This window comes from Dunckerocampus dactyliophorus, chromosome 6 (assembly GCF_027744805.1).
Source record: "Dunckerocampus dactyliophorus isolate RoL2022-P2 chromosome 6, RoL_Ddac_1.1, whole genome shotgun sequence".
In the NCBI taxonomy this organism is placed as follows: domain Eukaryota; kingdom Metazoa; phylum Chordata; class Actinopteri; order Syngnathiformes; family Syngnathidae; genus Dunckerocampus; species Dunckerocampus dactyliophorus.
Window position 1 is genome coordinate 9134530 of NC_072824.1, and position 19784 is coordinate 9154313.

Consider the following 19784-nt stretch of genomic DNA (forward strand, 5'->3'; position numbering starts at 1 on the left):
GTCAGCGTGGCTCTTGCATCCTTTTATTTTTTTCACTATGTGGCCCTCGCTGGAAAAAGCTTGAACACCCCTGACATTCCGCTATGTCATAAAATATATTATTAATTATAAATGATTAAATTCCCTTTCACATGGGTGCTGCCCTGACTCTGTTACGGCTCTGAAAATTAGGCAGTTTGGTTGCTTGACCATAATGGATGGATTACAATTGCCTCGGGGCCATTTTGGGTGCGCAGCTTTTTAAAAATTGTGTTTTGTTAGTCCTCAGCATATTGTAAAAATAAAATGAGTCATTAATGAGCTATATTATTAGATATTACACTCATTTGCTTAGCATACATTGGATTGGTTTTGGCATCCTTAATGCACAAAATGTATCAAAGTGGCATACCCGCATTCTTCAATAGTTCTGTATGCATCCTCAGTGGAAATCGTTTGGACACCCTTTTGTTAAGCAATTAACAAAAGGTCAAAATGGCTAAAACCTCAGCAAGCCTCATGTTGATGCGGTTCTAGTCTTGGCTAACAGGCGGTACTACTGCATTCCTCATCCAGCAGGCATACTTTCTTGGCTAATGGCTTTTTTATGAAAAAAATAGTTTGGATTTTTTGACATGAAGTTGTATGATATCAGCATTGTAGTCCAATAAGAGCAACTTACCCCTCACTTAGTCTCCTAAGTCCAGTTCTGGTCAGATTTCCGTGATGAAGAACGTAGTTCCACTGAGTTGCTGGGGACAATTAAGTAAAGACTTTGGCTTCTCAAAACAATATGCGTTCAAAAGGTTCATACATTTGCATCACAAAAATGCCTTCTCAAAAAAATCAGACTTGACAAAACGCTTGGCGTTATATATTTGACTCCCGCCGTATTCCTGCGCACTGTTGCCTGTGCATTCATGTGTATGTGACGCTCGCATCTACTTCCGCGACGGAGCGCCGCGGCCATCTTGTTTACGTATGTGTTCCACAGCGGAAGAAGATGCGAGTGTCTTCGTCACATTCACTTTGTCACCGATTCTGTTCATTACTTTTATGGATGGGAATTTCTAGGCGCTGCAGAGGCGTTGAGGGGATCCGGTTTGATGGCTGCAGGATTGGGTCTCTGCGTTTTGCAGATGATGTGGTCTTGCTGGCTTCATCTGGCCGTGATCTTCAACTTTCGCAGCCAAGTGTGAGAATCTGCACCTCCAAGTTCAATTCTGTGGTTCTTGTCCAAAAAAGGGTGCAGTGTCCGGGTCGGGGATGAGATCCTGTCGCCAAGTGGAGGAGTTTAAGTACCTCTGTGTCTAGTTCATGATTGAGGGAAGGATGGAACGCGAGATCAACAGGTGGATTGGTGCAGTGTCTGCAGTGATGCGGACTCTGCATCGGTCCGTTGTGGTCAAGAGGGAACTGAGCTGGAAGGAAAAGCTCTCAATTTACGGGTCAATCTACGTTCCTATCCTCACCTATGGCCATGAGCTCGGGTAGTGGCCGAAAGGACAAGATCGTAGGTACCAACACACAAAATTAGTTTTCTCCGTAGGATAGCTGGGCTCTGCCCTAGAGATAAGTTGAGAAGCACTGTCATCTGGGAGAAACTCGGAGTGAAATGCTGATCTTCTGCATGGAAAGGAGCCAGATGAGGTGGCTCAGTCATGATGCCTGCCAGACGCCTCCCTGGGGAGGTGTTCAGGTTAAAACAGAGGGATATGAGGCATCGGGGAAGACCCAGTCAGGACCCAGGTCATGTTGTTGTCACAAGGGGGATTTAGAATGTCATATTCATGATATTCTTCTTGTTTTAAAGATGAGATTGTCAAATGTGACTCCAGTGGAAGTGAAAATTGACTGGAAATGAAAGAAATTGGGAGAAAATGTAACTGAACACCAAAGACAAAGCTCTAAAACATTTAGATTTATTTATCTTTCATTCATTTTTGTACTATTGTTACATCCCATTAAAAATTGTTTAACTTTTTTATTTACATCAGTTTTTCTATCAATGTTTGTATACTATTACGTCCCATTAATACAAATTTAAACCTTTTCACCTACTTTGATATATTTTACTTTAATAATATTCTTTCCTGCCATTAAAAATTCACCTAGTGGCATTTTACAGGTACTGCTGCTAATAATTAATAATTACAGTAGTGTGGTGTCGGGTATAATTAGTGTATTTCATTTCCACTCTTGGGTCAACAGTTATGGTCACACTCTCCCCTTGCCATCACTGGCATCACCAAAAACAAGCCAAAGAAACATCAATTTAACGATTGAAATGAAGTCTTTTTTTTGTCTTTGTCTGCACTGTGTTTTTTAGTTGTTCAGCATTGCGTATATGACTTTGGATGTTTTACTGTATTGTTTTCTAGCCCACAGCCACTGCGGTTCACCCTTGGGGAAGTTTAGAACTAACTTTGTACCTGACACCCCCAATAAACCCATCTGCTAAAGTTCAGCTTCCACATCCTGTTTTAAAGGGCAGGAAACACACCGATGTGTTATTTATTTGTTTTTTTTTGTTGTTGGCTGTGTCTGGTATGTAACATAATAAAAGTGTAATATGGCTGAGGTTATTCCGCAAATACCTACTGTTACCCTGATATTGGTGACACAAACTTTTTCATTTGTTAAAGTCTAATGGTAGCTTAAATAGAAAGCGGGTTGATGGCTCTATCTGCATGGGAAAAAGAGCGCTGTCTCACAAGTCAATTCAGTCAACGTTTTCCAGCAGGTAGATGCTTTGACAAGACATGATGATGCGTAACGGGGCAATACTGTATGCTGGATGCCTGTCACGTGGTTAATAACTGGGAGAGGCATATTATTGGGTTGAGAGTATAAAAATAGGCATTTTTATGGGTGCGTCCATTAGTTGTGTCTTTTTCTTTATTCGCAGGGGTGGAGTGGGGGTGGGAGGGTTCAACATAACCTCCACAAATAGCAGGCTCTGCTGTACTGTACTGTAATTTTCCGTGATTGTCAACTCAATTAGTTATACTTCTTGTAGCCACGAGGGACAGTAGTGATTTTATATGGGGACAAAAATGGTAAAAAAATATATTAGTTTGGCAATTGTAGCCCTACCTGCCATCCTATCAGGGGATTGCCATAATGTGCTGTGATGGCTTTAACTGTTTTGTTTTCAACTCTGCACTGACGTTTCCAGCCATACTGGAATTTTGTATAATTTGTATAAACAGGTTGATGACGTAACATGTATCTACAGTGTGCGTGTGGGACGCGCACTCTCTACTTTCCGTGGAGGGAGGGAGAGAAGAGTAAGGGGTGGGCGATACTGCCAATGCTGTATCCATCCGAAGTAAATACACTGCCAGTCTTGCCGATACGATACTTTGTACTTGAAGCTTTTCAAAATCATTGAATGAGTTTCCGATGTTGCCTTTACTTTGTTTTTCACCATATATAAATACAATAATATAAGTCGATGTGTCGATATCAACAAAATAATGCTAATATTCCCTATTACACCAACTGTTTGAAACAGAGGTTAAACAAATATCTTTTCTGATTCACATCATTTGGCTTTTTGCCCCCAAAATATCTACAAATATTTTTTTATGATAAACATCGCAGATACTGAAAAATATCAATCTCAACACGCTAGTATAGATCCGGTACGGCTACGACCCTTTGTATCGGTACCGTCGACATTTGTATAGATCCGCCCACCTCCTCGGAGGAGGACAAAAAGAAGAATGATGGTGTCCGGTTAACGTCATTGTTGTCAGACGGCCCCTTCACGTCTGCAAGGAAACACATCGCAGCTTGAGAGGGTGACACGTTAAAACGTGTTTTGTTTGTTGTTTTTGAAAAAAAAATGTTTTTCTTTCGTTTAATGTATCACGGATTGTCTCGCTGTGTCATATAAGGAGACGGCGCACCTGCTACGGAGCGTCCACAACGAAACGCCTCATCGATACCGAAGCTAGCTTTGGACATCAGGGACAAGAACAGTTCGATTTTAAAAAATATCATTTTTAAACGGGAAAAGGTGACAGGTGAAATGTGTTTTTCTTCGGGCTTCGACACTAGCTATACGAGCACTAGCACTGTTTATTTTTAGCTAGGCTCGCTCCTGCATGTTAGCTAGCAATTAGACTGTACTTAATAATAATAATATTATTAAAACTTAAGAGGTCCATGTCACCTTAAAAGACAATCATGTGGGTCAGTCCCGAAGAGGTGTTACTGGCTGGCGCCTTATGGATCACCGAGAGAGCCAATCCTTATTTCATCCTCCAGAAGAGGAAGGGCCATGGTGGCGGAGGTGGAGGACTAGCGGGTGAGTGTCTTATGTCTTTATATTTTCTATTTCATGACGAAAAACATCATATTTTGTGTTTTGGGTGTGCAGTAATGGCGTTTATAACCTTAAACTCAAGCTACCGAAATCCAATACAAGAGCTGCATTAAAAAATGCTTTTAATAATAAATAAGTGCATCTTTAAAGAGTATGGTACCTTAGAAACTCGTTAAGCGCAGCAGTGAATGAACCTGTGTCAAATTTCTATGTTGTTAAAGGGCATAGAGTCTCAAACTGTTGTGCAAGTACCCCTAGTAGTGTCTAGGACTGTTTTCAAGTGTTTTGTATTTTTTATGCTCAAAAACAAGTTTGTCAAAAAAGGCCTCTTCTCTTGTGTTTTCAGTTGCACTCGTGTAACATCTTGACTGAATACTTCCCTTGTTTGATAGAAACGTGGGGATAAATAACTACACACCTAAGTCCCATGTTTTCATTCTGTTTGTTTAAAGCTTAACGCCATCTGTTTATAATGTCATAGAGACGAATAATCATTTTGACTGTTCATGGACTGTTTAAATACCCAATTCACCACAGCTGTGGACTTCTGGAAGGACTTAAAAAGGGGGGAAATGAGCATAATTGTGTTTGTAAAGGCCCAGTTTTTGACACAGCTCTTGTATCAGATGTCGTCACACTGTGTAGGTGTGTATATAATGTGTATTGGTGGAGATTATATAAGCCGGTGTCATGCATGGTGGGACAGCGTGACAATCACATGACCCGTGATCAGGTGTGGCAGGTTACGACCTCGCTGTGTCCTCAAAACACCAAGTTTTCACTAAAGCTTGTGCAGAAGATTCTAGAAGGAACCAAAATGCCTTGCAGCAAGAGTAGCAGACGTGTTCCTGCCTGCTGCTGCTGTTTACAAACAGACACAATGCTAACACTTGTGCTGCGTCTTAAAACAGTGCAGACGTTATACTGAGGCCTCTCATGCTGAGACATGGTTGTTGCTGGTTGCTCATGCTGAATCATTCCCCTTCCTCTTTTTTTTCTTTAAAAAAAAAAAATCCTCCTCATCCTTCCTCTTGTGTCTTCAATACAAAATGTTTGGTGGCCGACAGGGCACGTGCAAACACCATGAACAGGGAAATGCTGCATATTTTAAAAAGCTGCAATCACATAAATGCTGCAGGATCAAAAATAAACGCAAAAGAAAAATGCTGCAAATGTCCAAAATGCACATAAACCCCTTTAACACCTTTTATGAGAGAAATGCTGCAAGTTTGTGGAACAAAGCAGACGTTAGCCAGCCAGAGCCACCAGACCTCAGGGATATCATTTTTTTTTGTTCCATGAAATTTCTGTCATGCTACTCTTTTTGGGGATTTGTGTGTTTTGGGCATTTGCAGCATCTCTTTCCGATGCATGTATGTTGACAATCTGTTTTTGGTTTTGTATCATTTCTGTGTTTGGAGTGTTTGCACGTTGCTGCTTTTTTGCCCTTGTCGGCAGGATGGAGCTGAGGTGGGTGGGGGACAGATGAAACAGGTTTAGGTTTCACTTCCTGCACCTTTTCTTACAAAAGATGCAAATTGGTTCTCTTTATTACCTTATTGCATTTAGTGGTATTCATGGGGTACATTTTTCTTCATGTTTCTGTGACTAATACATGAATCTTTAATGACATAGCTGAGAAATATGGTCTTAAATATATAAAGGTGCTGATCCAAATTTGGATTATTCAGGTGCTATTCTTGTCCTGACCTGGATTCAATTAGTTACAGTTTGACCAGACACACCTAGATTAGACAGCAGCCAGAAAGCGCAAGTATGAAGGTTTGATGGCCTGTCATGTGTGGACCTTTGGATTCCTTTTATTGCTTTTCAAACTGAACTGGGTGAAAAAGGATGAGCCGAGAATTGTCAACTTTTAAATCAAGTGTAAGGGTGAGCAATGATGGGAGAGACCAGTCTGACATCTTGTGATGTCGGCTGCTTTTAACTGAAAAGTGATAAAAGCAGTGTTGTTTTGACAGTTTGTTGACATGACAACAGCTTTTTGGAGCCTGACAATGCAAACTTTGTTTGCGTCTGTGTTGTCGCCGCCAACTGTTGACACTCGTGTAGTTGTTTTGCTGATCTTTGGACATGTACGATGTTGTTAATGTAAACGCAGCAATGTCAGATTTAGGTCACTGTAAAATACATCTAAATAAAAATTGGCTATACAGTATGTGCAAACAACGTAAACACTAAATGATAGCCTGGTAAAGTTAATAACACCATAATGGTGGGGGACAGCACTATGTAGTGTATGTGTATGTGTAGTGTTTCTTTACAAAGCCAACTACTGGCCTGGCATGCACACGTTTCTACTTGATTGTTGCTGCTTCAACATACCTTTTACTCTTCAAATTAGGCACGAGTGTTTTGCATGAATTTGCATGAATTTTTGCACGAGTCTGCAAAAATTGTTCTGAATTTTTTTCCCTCACACACACCATATTCAGGGCCATGTGCTGTTAATCCTGGGAGGTCTTTCTGTACAGCAATGACACTCATTTGACAGATTCATGCACAAAATAAAGACAAGTGAAAAGAAAAGTCCATTACAGTCGTCCTTTGGTGTACGTCATTCATTTTTGTTCAGCTATACTTGAGAAGCATCACAGTACAATACATAACGCCTGCTTTGTGCCTATTTTGTGGGGCGTTTTTGTGTTGCACAATTTCATTTGTACATACTGTAAATTACCACAGGATTGCTGAGTCATGAAAGCATCTTGATCACACCAGCTGAACACAACACTCACTGGTTTTAGCTTCAAACACGCATTTTTGCTTCAGTACCTAAAGCGATTTTCGCGTAATAATAAATAATTCCCAATTAATCCTACCGGGGAGCTCTTACTGCGTTGTACTTGGTAATACTAGGAGGATGATGTCATCCTTATGTAAATGCTGAGCTTGCTGACTTTTGCTGTGTGCCAGTTGGCAATGGCAACACACAGTGACGCTGGCACAGACGGCATGCTGCTCTTCTTTTATGGAAAACGGCGTCAACACTAGCAGGATGTAACATTTTACACCTAACAAGCATTGCATTGTTTGCAAATGAGTAATGCTTTTTTTGGAGAGGCTTTACTTGGCCTTAAGTCCAACATTTCCTCCCAAATAATCCGACAAATTGAATTTAAATGTTCTAATGGATTTAACTCTTGTGGATATTGGTAAGAAATCTATTTCCCTTAAATACGCTACAAAATTTCAATTTTGGCATCTTTTTTTGCATATAAATTGTGCATCTGAAGTGAGTTTAATGCAGGGGCGTCCAAACTTTTTCCAGTGAGGGTCACACAGTGAAAAATGAAAGGATGCAACTTTGCAACTTTGATATTTTGTAAAGCAACACATGTACAGTAGATATGCTAAGAAGTTCAAGAGGAAAATTGCATCTCAGCTTTGTGAGGTGAAAAAGTCTATTATTGGTGTCAGCGTCCCTCTTTGCTCTTTTTCCCCCATTTTTGCTATTTGCAAAATACTTCAACTTTCTTCTTTTACTAATCTTGGTAAATTTTCTTAATGTAATTTTATGACTTTATTCCCATAATATTTTCACTTTATTCTCCAATGTGATTTTCCAAAAAGAACAACTTGATTTTAGTTTGCTTGTTTCTCATAATGTTATGACTTAAAAAAAAACCAACCTTTTCTTTAATATTTCAACTATATGCTGTTTTTGTAATAATATTACCAGTTCATTCTTGTAAAATTGCAACTTTTTTTCTTGTTAAAACCCGACTTTTTAATATTTCACTAAATACTTTATTAATTTATTCATGATAGATTTACTTGATTCTTGTAACATTATGACTTTTTCACCAACTATTATCACCAACTAATTAAAAAAAATTGCAAACAAATATTTCAAAAAAAGTCCTTCTTTAATATTTCAACTTTATGCTGCTAAATTTATTTATTATTTATTTAATATTTTTCCTCATAATATTACGTTATTCTTGTAAAATTTTAGCTTTTTTTCCTCTTAAAATTTTGACTTTATTCTTGTAAAATTACTGCTCATTATTCCATTTTTGCATTTTTTAACCTTTTCCTGGTAAATTCATTTGTACAATGTGCCACGGGCCCAAATGTCACTTTGAACACCTCCTGGTTTAATGGGTCAGTAGATTAACAGACTTCAAATAAACTCAAATAAAATGGGTCAAAAACACATTTTATAAAATCAGCTTTTTGTGTTTATTGTTAGCATCTGCAAAGCAGTAAGACTGTGAAGATGTTTTGTCAGCAGGGATTCCCAAGTCCTGGCCCAAGGGCTGGTATCAGGTTGTGGGTGGGTCTAAGCAGTCGGTCAGCAACTCCTGTTTGACAGGTCCCAATTCACCACTGTTCATCAAATTTTCAGCAAATATGACCGATATTTGATCAGTTCCTTGTGATTAAGTGAGGCCTTGCGTTGATGGTGATGAAAGCAAGCAGTGTCTTGTCCAAAGGAGGATGATGTGCTTTGCTTGGTGTAAACAAAACGCTAATTATCATTAGGACGCACAAATCATCACATGCTTTCTACTGTAAGATGCGTCTGTCCATGGGCAATTCCGGAAAGATAACAGGAAATGCTTCATTCCATGAAAAACGAGGTGATGTTCTTGGTGGTTGGTTTGTTTTATTATTCCATCCATCCATTTTTCCTCTTCCATCCGCTTATCTTCACTAGGGTTGCGGGTATGGTGCAGGCTATCCCAGCTGACTTAGGGCGAGAGGCGGAATCCACCCTGGACTGGTCGCCAGCCAATCGCAGAGCACATATAGACAAACAAACACTCACATTCATAACTATGGACAATTTAGAGTCACCAATTAACCTAACATGCATGTTTTTGGAATGTGGGAGAAAACCGGAGTACCCGTAGAAAACTCAACACACGCACAGATCTTCCAGATCTCCTGACTGTGTGACCAACATGCTAACCACTCGGCCACCGCGCGGCTGGGGGCAATTATGTGAAACACAAATCATTGCTAGCACGCACCTTAGCAGAGTCATAGAATGACTGACTGTAATGCGTTCGCTCCTTGGCAGTTATAGAAGAAATCGGTCACCTTTTGCGAAAGAAATCAATAGAAAAAGTACAAAATAATACACAAAGTCAACACCCGCAGCACGCTCTCTCAAAGACATGTCCTATTATTCATGCAATCGCTCCTCTGTCTTTAATACTTACCTGTTCTATAAGAACATTATCCTTAAAAGTCTTCTGTTGTGATCTGGCACTGTATGGAATATAAAACTGACTGTCTAAGAGCGCTGTAAAAGGCAATACTGGCATGGGAACAGGACTTCAGAACATTCCAAAAGAGAGTCTGCCATCCCATTACATAAGAAAATAACAATAGATTGGCATTCAAGTGCATTTCTTCTACGGGCTTCAGATTTCAGCAACGATGGTAGCTGTCAAGTGGTGTTAACAACCGTGGTGGTCTCGCGCGTCGTCAGCCGTGTGTTTCCTGTGTTAAACCTCAACCGCCTGGTAGCCAGCCGAACTCTTGAGTGTACACTGGCTGTGGTCAACTCATCGTGAGTGTGAAAAGAAGTTTTGGAGGGTTTTTTTTTCACCCAGCATATGTTGTTATTGTTATTATTATTATTATTATTATTATTATTATTATTATTATTTTGTTTTTGTTGTTTTTACAAGTAGGCAAAAACACATTTTTGTTTTACAGGAGGGATCAAATGCCAAGTGTTTAAGCTGCATTATGTTGTTAGCCTTTGCGCCTTTTAAGACTAAACCTTAGTTATCCATTTCCCTATAGCCAGATGAATGTAAGCCTACTATTTGCTCTTTTGTACCAAGTACTGTATGACAGGAGCATGGCTAACAATGTGCATGTCATATTTTGTTGTACTGTTATGTTTTGCATTTGTCCTGGCAAAAGTACCGCATGGAACATGATAAAGCGACAAAAGTTAAATAGGAGACTGTGATCAGCACAGGCAATGTGCAGTGTAACTCATGTTTAAAGTCTTGTTTTAACTCATTCAATCCGTCTTTTTTCAAAAGACAACCTCTTCAGTACCGGCCATTTTAGATGATTTTGACTGATCTTTCAAGGCACACAGAATATTGTTCTATGGCTCTATACACAAGGAACCTACCAAAAGAAAGATTAGACTCCTATCTTTCAACACGAAAAAAATGTTTGTTTCTACCTTACATGGGTAAGGTTACGTAGGTAACATAGGTACATTTCAGGAAAATATCAGTTCCCAAATAGAAAATGGAGAAAAACAGCATTTTGTGAAAAGATACATTTCAAGCATAGCTTTCATTTTGACACAAATATTGTTTGTTGTAAACTATACCAACATAAACAACACAAAAAGCGGTTGTTTTACATCAAAATACCTATTTATTTACAGATATAACAACATGGACTATTTAGAATTTTCACATTTGGGACTTAACTATGTGTGTGCACGCGTACCCTTCTGCAGGATACACTCCTTCACACTCTTTCACTTCCTCCTTGCTGTCATGTGTGATTCTTCCATTGAAATGATCCCTGCCGAGCTCTTATCAAATGCACTTCTGTCACCTTGTGGCCGTTTTTATCTCTAAAAAGTGCTCTGAAATGTTAATGTATTAGTGCAGAGTTGTATCATCACCTCTTTTTACCTCTCCTGCAAAAAAAACGTAAAAGACGTATAAAGACGTATGGGATTGGGCGTTCGGGATTAGTTTTGAAAGAGTTAATAACAGCAGACAATAGATGCAGTTACACGGGCAGCAATAACTGAGTTTATCCGCATTAAGACCATATTTGGATTATTGTGTTCACACTTAAAGAGTATTTCAATCATAATCCCCTGTTGCATAACACACCAACTGGACACTTGATTAGGCACACCCACAAAGCTGTATCCAAAAGTGGTAAAGCCTAAATTAAGCATTTTCAAGCATAAAATGGCTAAGTCAAGTAAAATACAAATATAAGGCATTCAGAAGACTCATTCAAAGATGGCGTGAATGATATGTAGTAATCCGCACTGATCACTAGGTGTCAATGTTACTGTACCATAAGCAACAGACCTGACAGCCGGTACAACAGGCTTTTACTGCAGGTTTGAATTATCTCACAACAGGCACAATAATCCCTAATAAAAATCCAGAATAAAAACACGGGCTACATTTGATGCAGTAACCCACACCAAGCTAAAACTCAACTTTAAATCCCTGACCTCACTAACTGTCCGCCAGCCACTCAGCTCCCCTAGAGAACACATTTATAGTAACACACACAAGCACAAGTCTTTTTCCGGACTACAGAGCACATTGGTATGCAAGCCGCACCCACAAAATTTTAAAGAGGGAAAAAGGATTTGTACATACTGTATCTAGGCCGTACCTGTCTATAAGCTGCAGGTGTCCACGTTGAAACATGGGATATTTAGTACGCAGAAAGACGTTACACGGAAAGATTTTTTTCAACTTTTGATTAAATAAATGCTTTTTTTCCAAACAGTGCGTTGTAACATGGCTAGTTAAACAGTAGCCTACCAGAAAGTCAGTCATCGCTGTAGTCCTCCTTCTCCTGGGAACTAAAACCACTTAAGTCGTCTTCTTCCGCATCACAATTGAACAGCCTCATAATTCCTTCGGCACACACTTTTGTCAGTCTCTCTCTCCCTTTTGTTGTCGCTCTTGGAGTCACTTTTGTCTCGAGGCAAATTAGCTATTTAGCTTGAGGTATCGTCTTCATCACACAGTAGTCCGGCCTTTTGAAACCAGTAGGTGATAGTGGACGGCTGGCGGTCCAAGCAGTCCAAACAAAAGTTATACTGTAGTAATTGTACAGTTGATCCAACTTACTTAAGATATGTCAGAGATCGCTGCGTAAGACTTCAAACTTCATGTTAGCTTCCACTCTGCTTGTCTACGTCTAAATACTACGTCTAGCTGCACTCTAAGCATCATGAGAAATGTCAATTTTAGCCATAAATTAGCCGCATCACTGTACAAGCCGCATTGTTCAAAGCATGAGAAAAAAGTAGTAATTACAGTGTCTTAAATGGCTTATTTTGTCTTATTATACTACTATATTTGGTAATAGGAGTGTAAAGGTGACTATAGGGGTCAAAAAAGTAAAAAAAAAAAAAAACTGTCAAAAGTATTTCGAAGGTTGTAAACAGGTCTTCTATGCTCCCAACTATGGAAATATCCCATTTACAAATAAGGAATCCTCCTTTGTGAAAATTCACATTTCATGGTTGGGTCTGGAACCAACTGACCATGACAAACAAGCTAGGATATGAACACACGTCGTCCTTTTTTCTGTGTTCTAAAGATCTAAAAACAGCTAAAAAGAGACAGTTAATTAATGCACGTGATGAGACACACCTATGCCGCCAACAAAGACCACTATTAAAACACCTCCAAAAACTTCTGACCAGGTTTTATGGTTTTATATCCATGCTGTGACCATGTAGTAACAAGTACATTCATAATAACATGTAATACTTACAGTATTTTGATCATTTAAAACATTACCGGAACTTCCTTCCTGGGTGCATTGATTTCACATAGCAACATAGAAACGAAAGCCTACACTTTGCATTAACTTTTCCAAACTCAAAAACCCAGCAGCATTAGCGGCAGCTCCAATACCTACCTTTCGGTAGAGGCCTGAAACGTTGTGAGCGCAGCACTCTGAACGAGTGTGGGTGTGGTGAAGTTAGTCACTAGCTGGCTAGTAGCTAGCCGGTGTGCTATGGCGAGTTGCCACTACGCCTGTAGTGTAGTTCTTTGATGTAACAATGTTAATAATAATAACAATGTCATATAAATGGAGTGTCGTTAGCGGTTTTGGAGGTAAGGCTTTATAGGCGGAATAGGTGCTTCCATTACGTACATTCTTAGCTGCCTCTTTTTAACTGTTGTTATATATTTAGAGAGCACAGAAAAGAGAAAGATATGTCATGTGTTCCAAAAAAAGTTTTTCTTTAAGTTAACTTGATGGAACCCTTTACCCAGCTAATGTTGATTTGTGTGTTTCCTGTGTTCTCTTGCTTCAACATTATATTGTTGTGTTCACAGGTTTGCTGGTGGGAACCTTGGACGTGGTGCTGGATTCAAGTGCCCGAATGGCCCCCTTCAGGATCCTGTACCAAACCCCGGACTCACTGTCCTACTGGATCATCGCTCACGGTGCGTCAACTTGCTGTTTAGGGTTACGGTCATTGTTAAAAGGAAGGAGCCTTGGTGTGTCTTTCACCCCCACCAATGTCCGCTGCACATCCTGTCGTTTTCCATGTGTGCAGTCGAATGCCGAGCATTACATCATGCCCCAGTGGACTGTTAAAGGGCAAGATTAAAGGAGGAGGGGAATGTCAACTACACTAAGATTTGGGCGCTTGTCTGATGTTTTCATTTTGTTTTCCTGTCCTATGGGTGCAAATTGCATTTGTTTTTGCTCAAACGTACACTTTAAGGACAAAAGCATTCTGAAAGTAGAGAGACGTGTGAAGGTAGTCACCTCTTTCAAGCAAAAGCAGCTTCCGCCCTCCTGTACTAGATTCTGGAGTGCGGCATCGGGAATTTGTCCATTTGGGGCTATGGTTGAGGTTCTTGTTACACCCAAAAATGAAGGACTGAGTGATCCAGCCCACCGACTGCAGTGCATGTGTGGAGACGACTACGATCGCTGATACTCTTTTGGCTTCATATGCTGACAATATGAAGCACAGACGTGGCTCATGGATTGGTCATCTCTGCAGGTGGTATCAGCAATTTCCAATACGTGAATTATGATGGTATAGGAACCCAGTGTTGATACTGGATCAGATTGGCCCATCTAGGGCCCTATGAAATCCGTTTTATTTTTTTCCCCGCATTCTGTTTTTTCCATTTAAATTTTTTTAAATTCCATTTTGTACATTTTAAACTTTATTTTACTTGCATAAAAGGTGTACATTTGTGACAGTAAATAAAATGTATGTTAATTAAATGCAAAAATCCTTACATTTACTGATGCAATACATCATTGGCCGATTTTGTCCAGTATTTCAGAAACGGGTGTAGCTCGGCTAACTTTTCTAATGGATGTCCACCTCTGCACACATCGCTTCACAATCCTCAACAAACTCTAATGCTTGTGATTAAGGAAGACGTAGTCACCGATGCAATTCCAATTGCGTTATTAATGTAAGATATTCTTATGACACCCTTTTTTTGTTTACACAATTACACAGTATGTGGCAAACTTCTTATATTTATTTATTTATATTTATATGTATATTTATATGTATATGTTGTGTGTGTTGAGAATGTCTGCTGACTGTTAAGACGAGCTGGAAGCAAGAATAAACATGTCTCTCATCCTTATTTCGCTCAGAACTTGTACGATGTCAGCGGGCATCGTAAAACGCTTGTTTGCATTAACAATCGGTAAAACACAACATGGTGTAAAAACACACTCATACAGCCTACAGAGTCGCACACACACAGCCGCACTAGCACGCTCTGATTAACTATGCTAACCTTCCATTCACGCTCCGTAAGAGATGAGTTTAGAAATTTTATTCGCAAACTTGTGCTGGTGTTTCAGGTTGCCGTTTGGACATGTTTAGTCCAGGAGGGCGCGGGTTAGTGTTTTTTTTTTTTATGACGATTGAGTGGTCTGCCGGGGAAAAACGTTTGTTTTCCTCACAATGACAACATTTCATTCACATGTCAATTTCCGCATTTAACAGTAGATTACGTTTTTATTGGCCAATTCCGTGACCCCGTTAACGTGGGAATCAGAGGGCCTTATCCACCCCTAAACTAATTGTAAGTCATTGAGCATTTGTCTAATGATGGCAAATTGTTAGGAGGGGGCCACAAATGTCATTTCTAGTCATGTGGGAAAAATGTGACTGTAAGATTAGCTGGAGTGTCCTTTTGCTGTTAACAGAAATTAAGGCCACTCAACAGATGTTTGAAATGGCAACACTGTAGTTCCTATCCTCTGCTTGTTCTCTGCCCTCCACTTCACCATCTGCTCTTAATTCCTCGCTCGGGAACGATGCATTCTCATTCGCCACGGGCACTATCACCAAGAGTAGTCTTGTTCAGAGGGGGAAGAGTGGTAGAGGGGGAATTCCGGTAATCAATGTTGTCTTCGGCCACAAACCGAAAGAAAGTGCGGGCCTCACTGCGTTTAGCAAAGTGTTGTTGTTGTTTGAACGTTTGAATCTCTTCACACGTCTTCATCTTTCTCTTCAGGAACGTCACGTAAAGAGATCACGGAGCACTGGGAGTGGCTGGAGCACAACATGCTGCAGACTCTCTCCATCTTTGAGAATGAGAACGACATAACCACCTTTGTCAAAGGAAAAGTCCAGGCAAGTGTGACATTTTCTCAGGCCAAAGCAAGAATAATAATAATAATAATGTAATAATAATAATATATGTAATAATAATGTAATAATAATAATGTAATAATAATAACATGAAGAAGAATATTGCTTAAAAGAGCATAGACCTCCTCTTTGGCCATATTGTCTGACAAAAACTGTTCTTATCATCTGTTTATATCATGTGTGCAGATTTGCGCAAAAAAATTTTTTTCATAGTTTGGCTGGTCCTGCGATTTATAGTCCGGTGCAACTTATAGATACACTCCTGGTCAAAATTTTAAGACTAGTTGCAAAATTGCTAGAATTTGCATTTTACACATTTGGATTGTAATGAGGTCGAGAAAATATGGTACTTTTTAACATTCTGCAGTTTGAAAATAAAAACATCACCTCCAATAAATGATACCACTATGTAACTGTAACTATGTTTACTACAAAATAATTTCCACCAAACAGGAAGGTACTCTTCACTCCTCTGATTTGGTTAGCATTTACATGGCGTCAATAACTTCAGTAGCTTTACAAATAGCTCCCTCCACACAAGAGCTGCTGGAGGAAAAACTATGACAAATTACAGTCCAGTATTTATGGACATTATTTAGAAACAAGAAATGTCTTCTTGGCTATACAGACCAACCCAAATGCACATTGGCATGGTCTTATAGCTGTGCAGCAGGTGCAAATTTGAATAGATTGAACTGTCTCTGCATGCAACGACACTACATTACTCTGAGGGCCAAGAGAATCCTTGACACCTTATTGGCAAAACATCACATCTGTGAGAGTAGCAAGAACAAAGAGACAAACATAAAACTAACCAGCCCTAACGTGCTCAAAGCGCTTTGAGGCGGCAGTAAAGCTGCTGCTGTTTACATCGCTGTCTCAAACTCGCTTATGTGTGGTTGTCCCGCTGCAGGGTATCATCGCAGAATACAACAAGAACCATGACGTCAAAGAGGACGATGACACGGACAAGTTCAAAGAGGCCAGCTCCAAGTTTCGCAAGTTGTTTGGCATGCCGGAGGAGGAGAAGCTGGTCAACTATTACTCCTGCAGCTACTGGAAGGGCAAGGTGCCCCGGCAAGGGTGGCTCTACCTCAGCATCAACCACCTGTGCTTCTACTCCTACCTACTGGGCAAAGAAGGTTTGCACCAGACACATTGATAACGTAACGTTGAGAAGGACACGAGAGTTAGTAACACTAGCATAGCTATGTGAGCTTCAGTGCTAATATTAGAGTCATAGTCTAACAACCAGCAACTTCATGCTAGGTTAGCTTATTCAATTAAAAAAAAGAAATAAATGATCATCCTCACAGCTCCTACATCTGTAGCTGACGGACTGATAGTTGGCAGAGCTCTAGACTTTATAGGCTTTGTTTTAAGATATGTAGCAAAGCCTGTATTTATTTGTTAATACAAAGTTGTCGTCTTTGTGGTGGGGATACACACAGGGTGGGCGCATCTAGTTTGGGTTAGAGGAAGAAGGTTTTTCCTTATGACACGAAAACTCGCAATTTCAAAAGCGAGCGTTTGAGAGCCTCTTCTCTCAAAAGTGGAGCCAATAATACAGGCCACCATTCACATTTAACGCTCTTCACATGCTTTGTCATTTGCGTGTATTATTGGAACCTGATTGTGTTGTTGAACAACTTTAATGGAACATATACACACAGTATCACAGTAATAACAAATGGTGGATGCCCAGTGGGATACATTGTGGTTATGCATGCATTTCAAGCTTAAGTGCTACTTAGTAGCCACAGTGAGTCAGCCACAGAGGCTGGTATACGCAACTAAATTACTCAGTTTGTTTAATTTTTTTCCTTTTTGGCTTTATTTGTTATCTGAAGAGTATTGTATAAAAATAAGTACAATTATAAATAGCTAGCAGTTGGCACCTTTTTTGTAATGTGCATTACTGCCCCCTACAGGAGTGGATTGGTACAGTATTGCTTGGCATCATTATTAAAATGTTCATCAGCTTGGAGAAATGTTCACAGTGTTGTTTTGCCTTATAGTGACAAAATATGGTTTCTTGCCAAACAATGACTCATGCAACACCCACAATGTGTCCTGATATTTGTCTCTCTCAGTCAAACTGGTGGTGCGCTGGGCGGACATCACGCAGCTGGAGAAGAGCGCCACCCTCCTGCTGCCCGACGGCATCAAGGTCAGCACGCGCAGCCATGAGCACATCTTCTCAGTCTTCCTCAACATCAACGAGACCTTCAAGCTGGCGGAGCAGCTGGCCAACATAGCCATGCGTCAGCTCCTGGACAACAAGGGCTTCGAGGAGGACCGCTCGCTGCCCAAACTCAAGAAAAAGTCACCTAAGAAGGTGTCAGCCCTCAAGAGGTGACTTTCTATAAGGCTTTTACTGTTAGGAAATGTTAGCCATTTCATGGCTGGAATGTCCTGTCTCCAGGGACTTGGATGCTAGAGCCAAGAGCGAGCGCTACAGGGCACTGTTCCGTCTGCCCAAAGATGAAAAACTGGATGGGCACACAGACTGCACCCTTTGGACCCCCTTTAACAAAATGCACATCCTCGGACAGATGTTTGTCTCCACCAACTACATCTGCTTCACCAGCAAGGAGGAGATGCAGTGCAGCCTCATCATTCCACTTCGGGAGGTCAGTCATGCAGAAGTAGAGACCTCATACCATTGAATGTACTGTATTAAACCTTTACTCATTGAAGTGCTTGAACATTCCATATTTGAAGCTCAGAAAATTATTGTCCTCAATTGCATAGACATTTTCTTAACTGAAAATTTTTAAACCTAAGTTTTGTGTTCATGCATATTACATTTGTAATAAAAAATAATGTAGTATGTATTTTCTTGCCGCCCGCATGGTGGCCTCGTGGTTATCATGTTGGCCTCACAGTCTGGAGAGTGTGAGTTCGTATCTCCATTGGAACATCTCTGTGTGGCGTTTGCATGTTGTCTCCGTGCATGCATGGGTTCTCTACGGGTATTCCTCACACATTCCAAAAATACGCATGTTAGGTTAATTGAAGACTGAATTGTCCATAGGTGTGAATGTGAGTGTCAAAGGTTGTTTGTCTATATGTGCTATGCGATTGACTGGCAACAGTCCAGAGTCCAGAGTGTACCCCGCCTCCCACCCGAAGACAGCTGGGTAGGCTCCAGCATACCCTACTGAGGACATGTGGTATAGAAAATGGTTGAGTGGATGGATATTTTTTGCATGATGTGACAGTGAAATTCAACATTTTCAGTAGTAATACATGTTCATGCTTTACTTTTTTTTTTTTTACTTTTTTTAAAATTAATAATCTTAATATTTATAATAATGGTCTTCGACTAGCATTATTTTAGCAAGATTTATTTTTCTAAACAACTGTAAAAAAAAATTATATTGTAATAATGATATCCTAGTAAAATTGTTTTTTATATTCAAAATATTTAAACCACCCAGTATATTCTTAAACATAGTTTTTTTAGCTCGTGATTTTTATATTTTATTATTTTATTATTTGTATTATTAACATTGTGTTATTTAATTATATTTTATTATTGTAGTGCATTACAGTATCATGTCAATATATTTTATTACACTATTTTGCTATTATCATTACCTGTCTTCCCTGATTGGCTGAGAGAAATCACTTGCTCCCCTGCCTTGGCTCAACTTACTTTCTTTATTTTTGTTGCTGTATTTCATAAATCATACTTTCCAATATACTGATTCTCACATAACGTAACCAAAATATTAGTCACGCCTTGCAGCTCTAGACCACTGCGAACCATTTGGAATATCATTTTTTTAAAACAACTCTCTGGAAGATTTACCAAAGTGGTCAACCATGTCCTGCAGGTGACCATTGTGGAGAAGGCAGACAGCTCCAACGTGCTGCCCAGCCCGGTCTCCATCAGCACCAAGAATCGCATGACTTTCCTGTTTGCCAACCTGAAGGACCGAGACTTTCTGGTGCAGAGGATCTCCGACTTCCTACAGCAGACCCCTTCCAAGAGCTGCCAGGAGCGGGAACTCACAGGCAGCCTCAACAGCTCTGATGATGAGGTGGGAATGCTTTTGGTGTTATCGTCGTCCGTGTTGGTATTTGTGTTCCTCT

The 19784-nt window shown here is 40.0% G+C and overlaps 1 protein-coding gene across 1 annotated transcript in view; it reads left to right on the forward strand.

Moving 5' to 3' along the window:
- The first annotated feature begins 3686 nt into the window (after positions 1-3686).
- Positions 3687-19784, forward strand: part of tbc1d9 (TBC1 domain family, member 9 (with GRAM domain)) — a 28700-nt gene continuing 12602 nt past the window's right edge. Inside the window, exons 1-7 of the mRNA XM_054778083.1 lie at positions 3687-4294; positions 13378-13488; positions 15547-15665; positions 16597-16825; positions 17777-18038; positions 18109-18316; positions 19526-19732. Coding sequence (XP_054634058.1) covers positions 4174-4294; positions 13378-13488; positions 15547-15665; positions 16597-16825; positions 17777-18038; positions 18109-18316; positions 19526-19732 — 1257 coding nt within the window. The 5' untranslated portion in view covers positions 3687-4173. The remainder of the gene's footprint in view (positions 4295-13377; positions 13489-15546; positions 15666-16596; positions 16826-17776; positions 18039-18108; positions 18317-19525; positions 19733-19784) is intronic.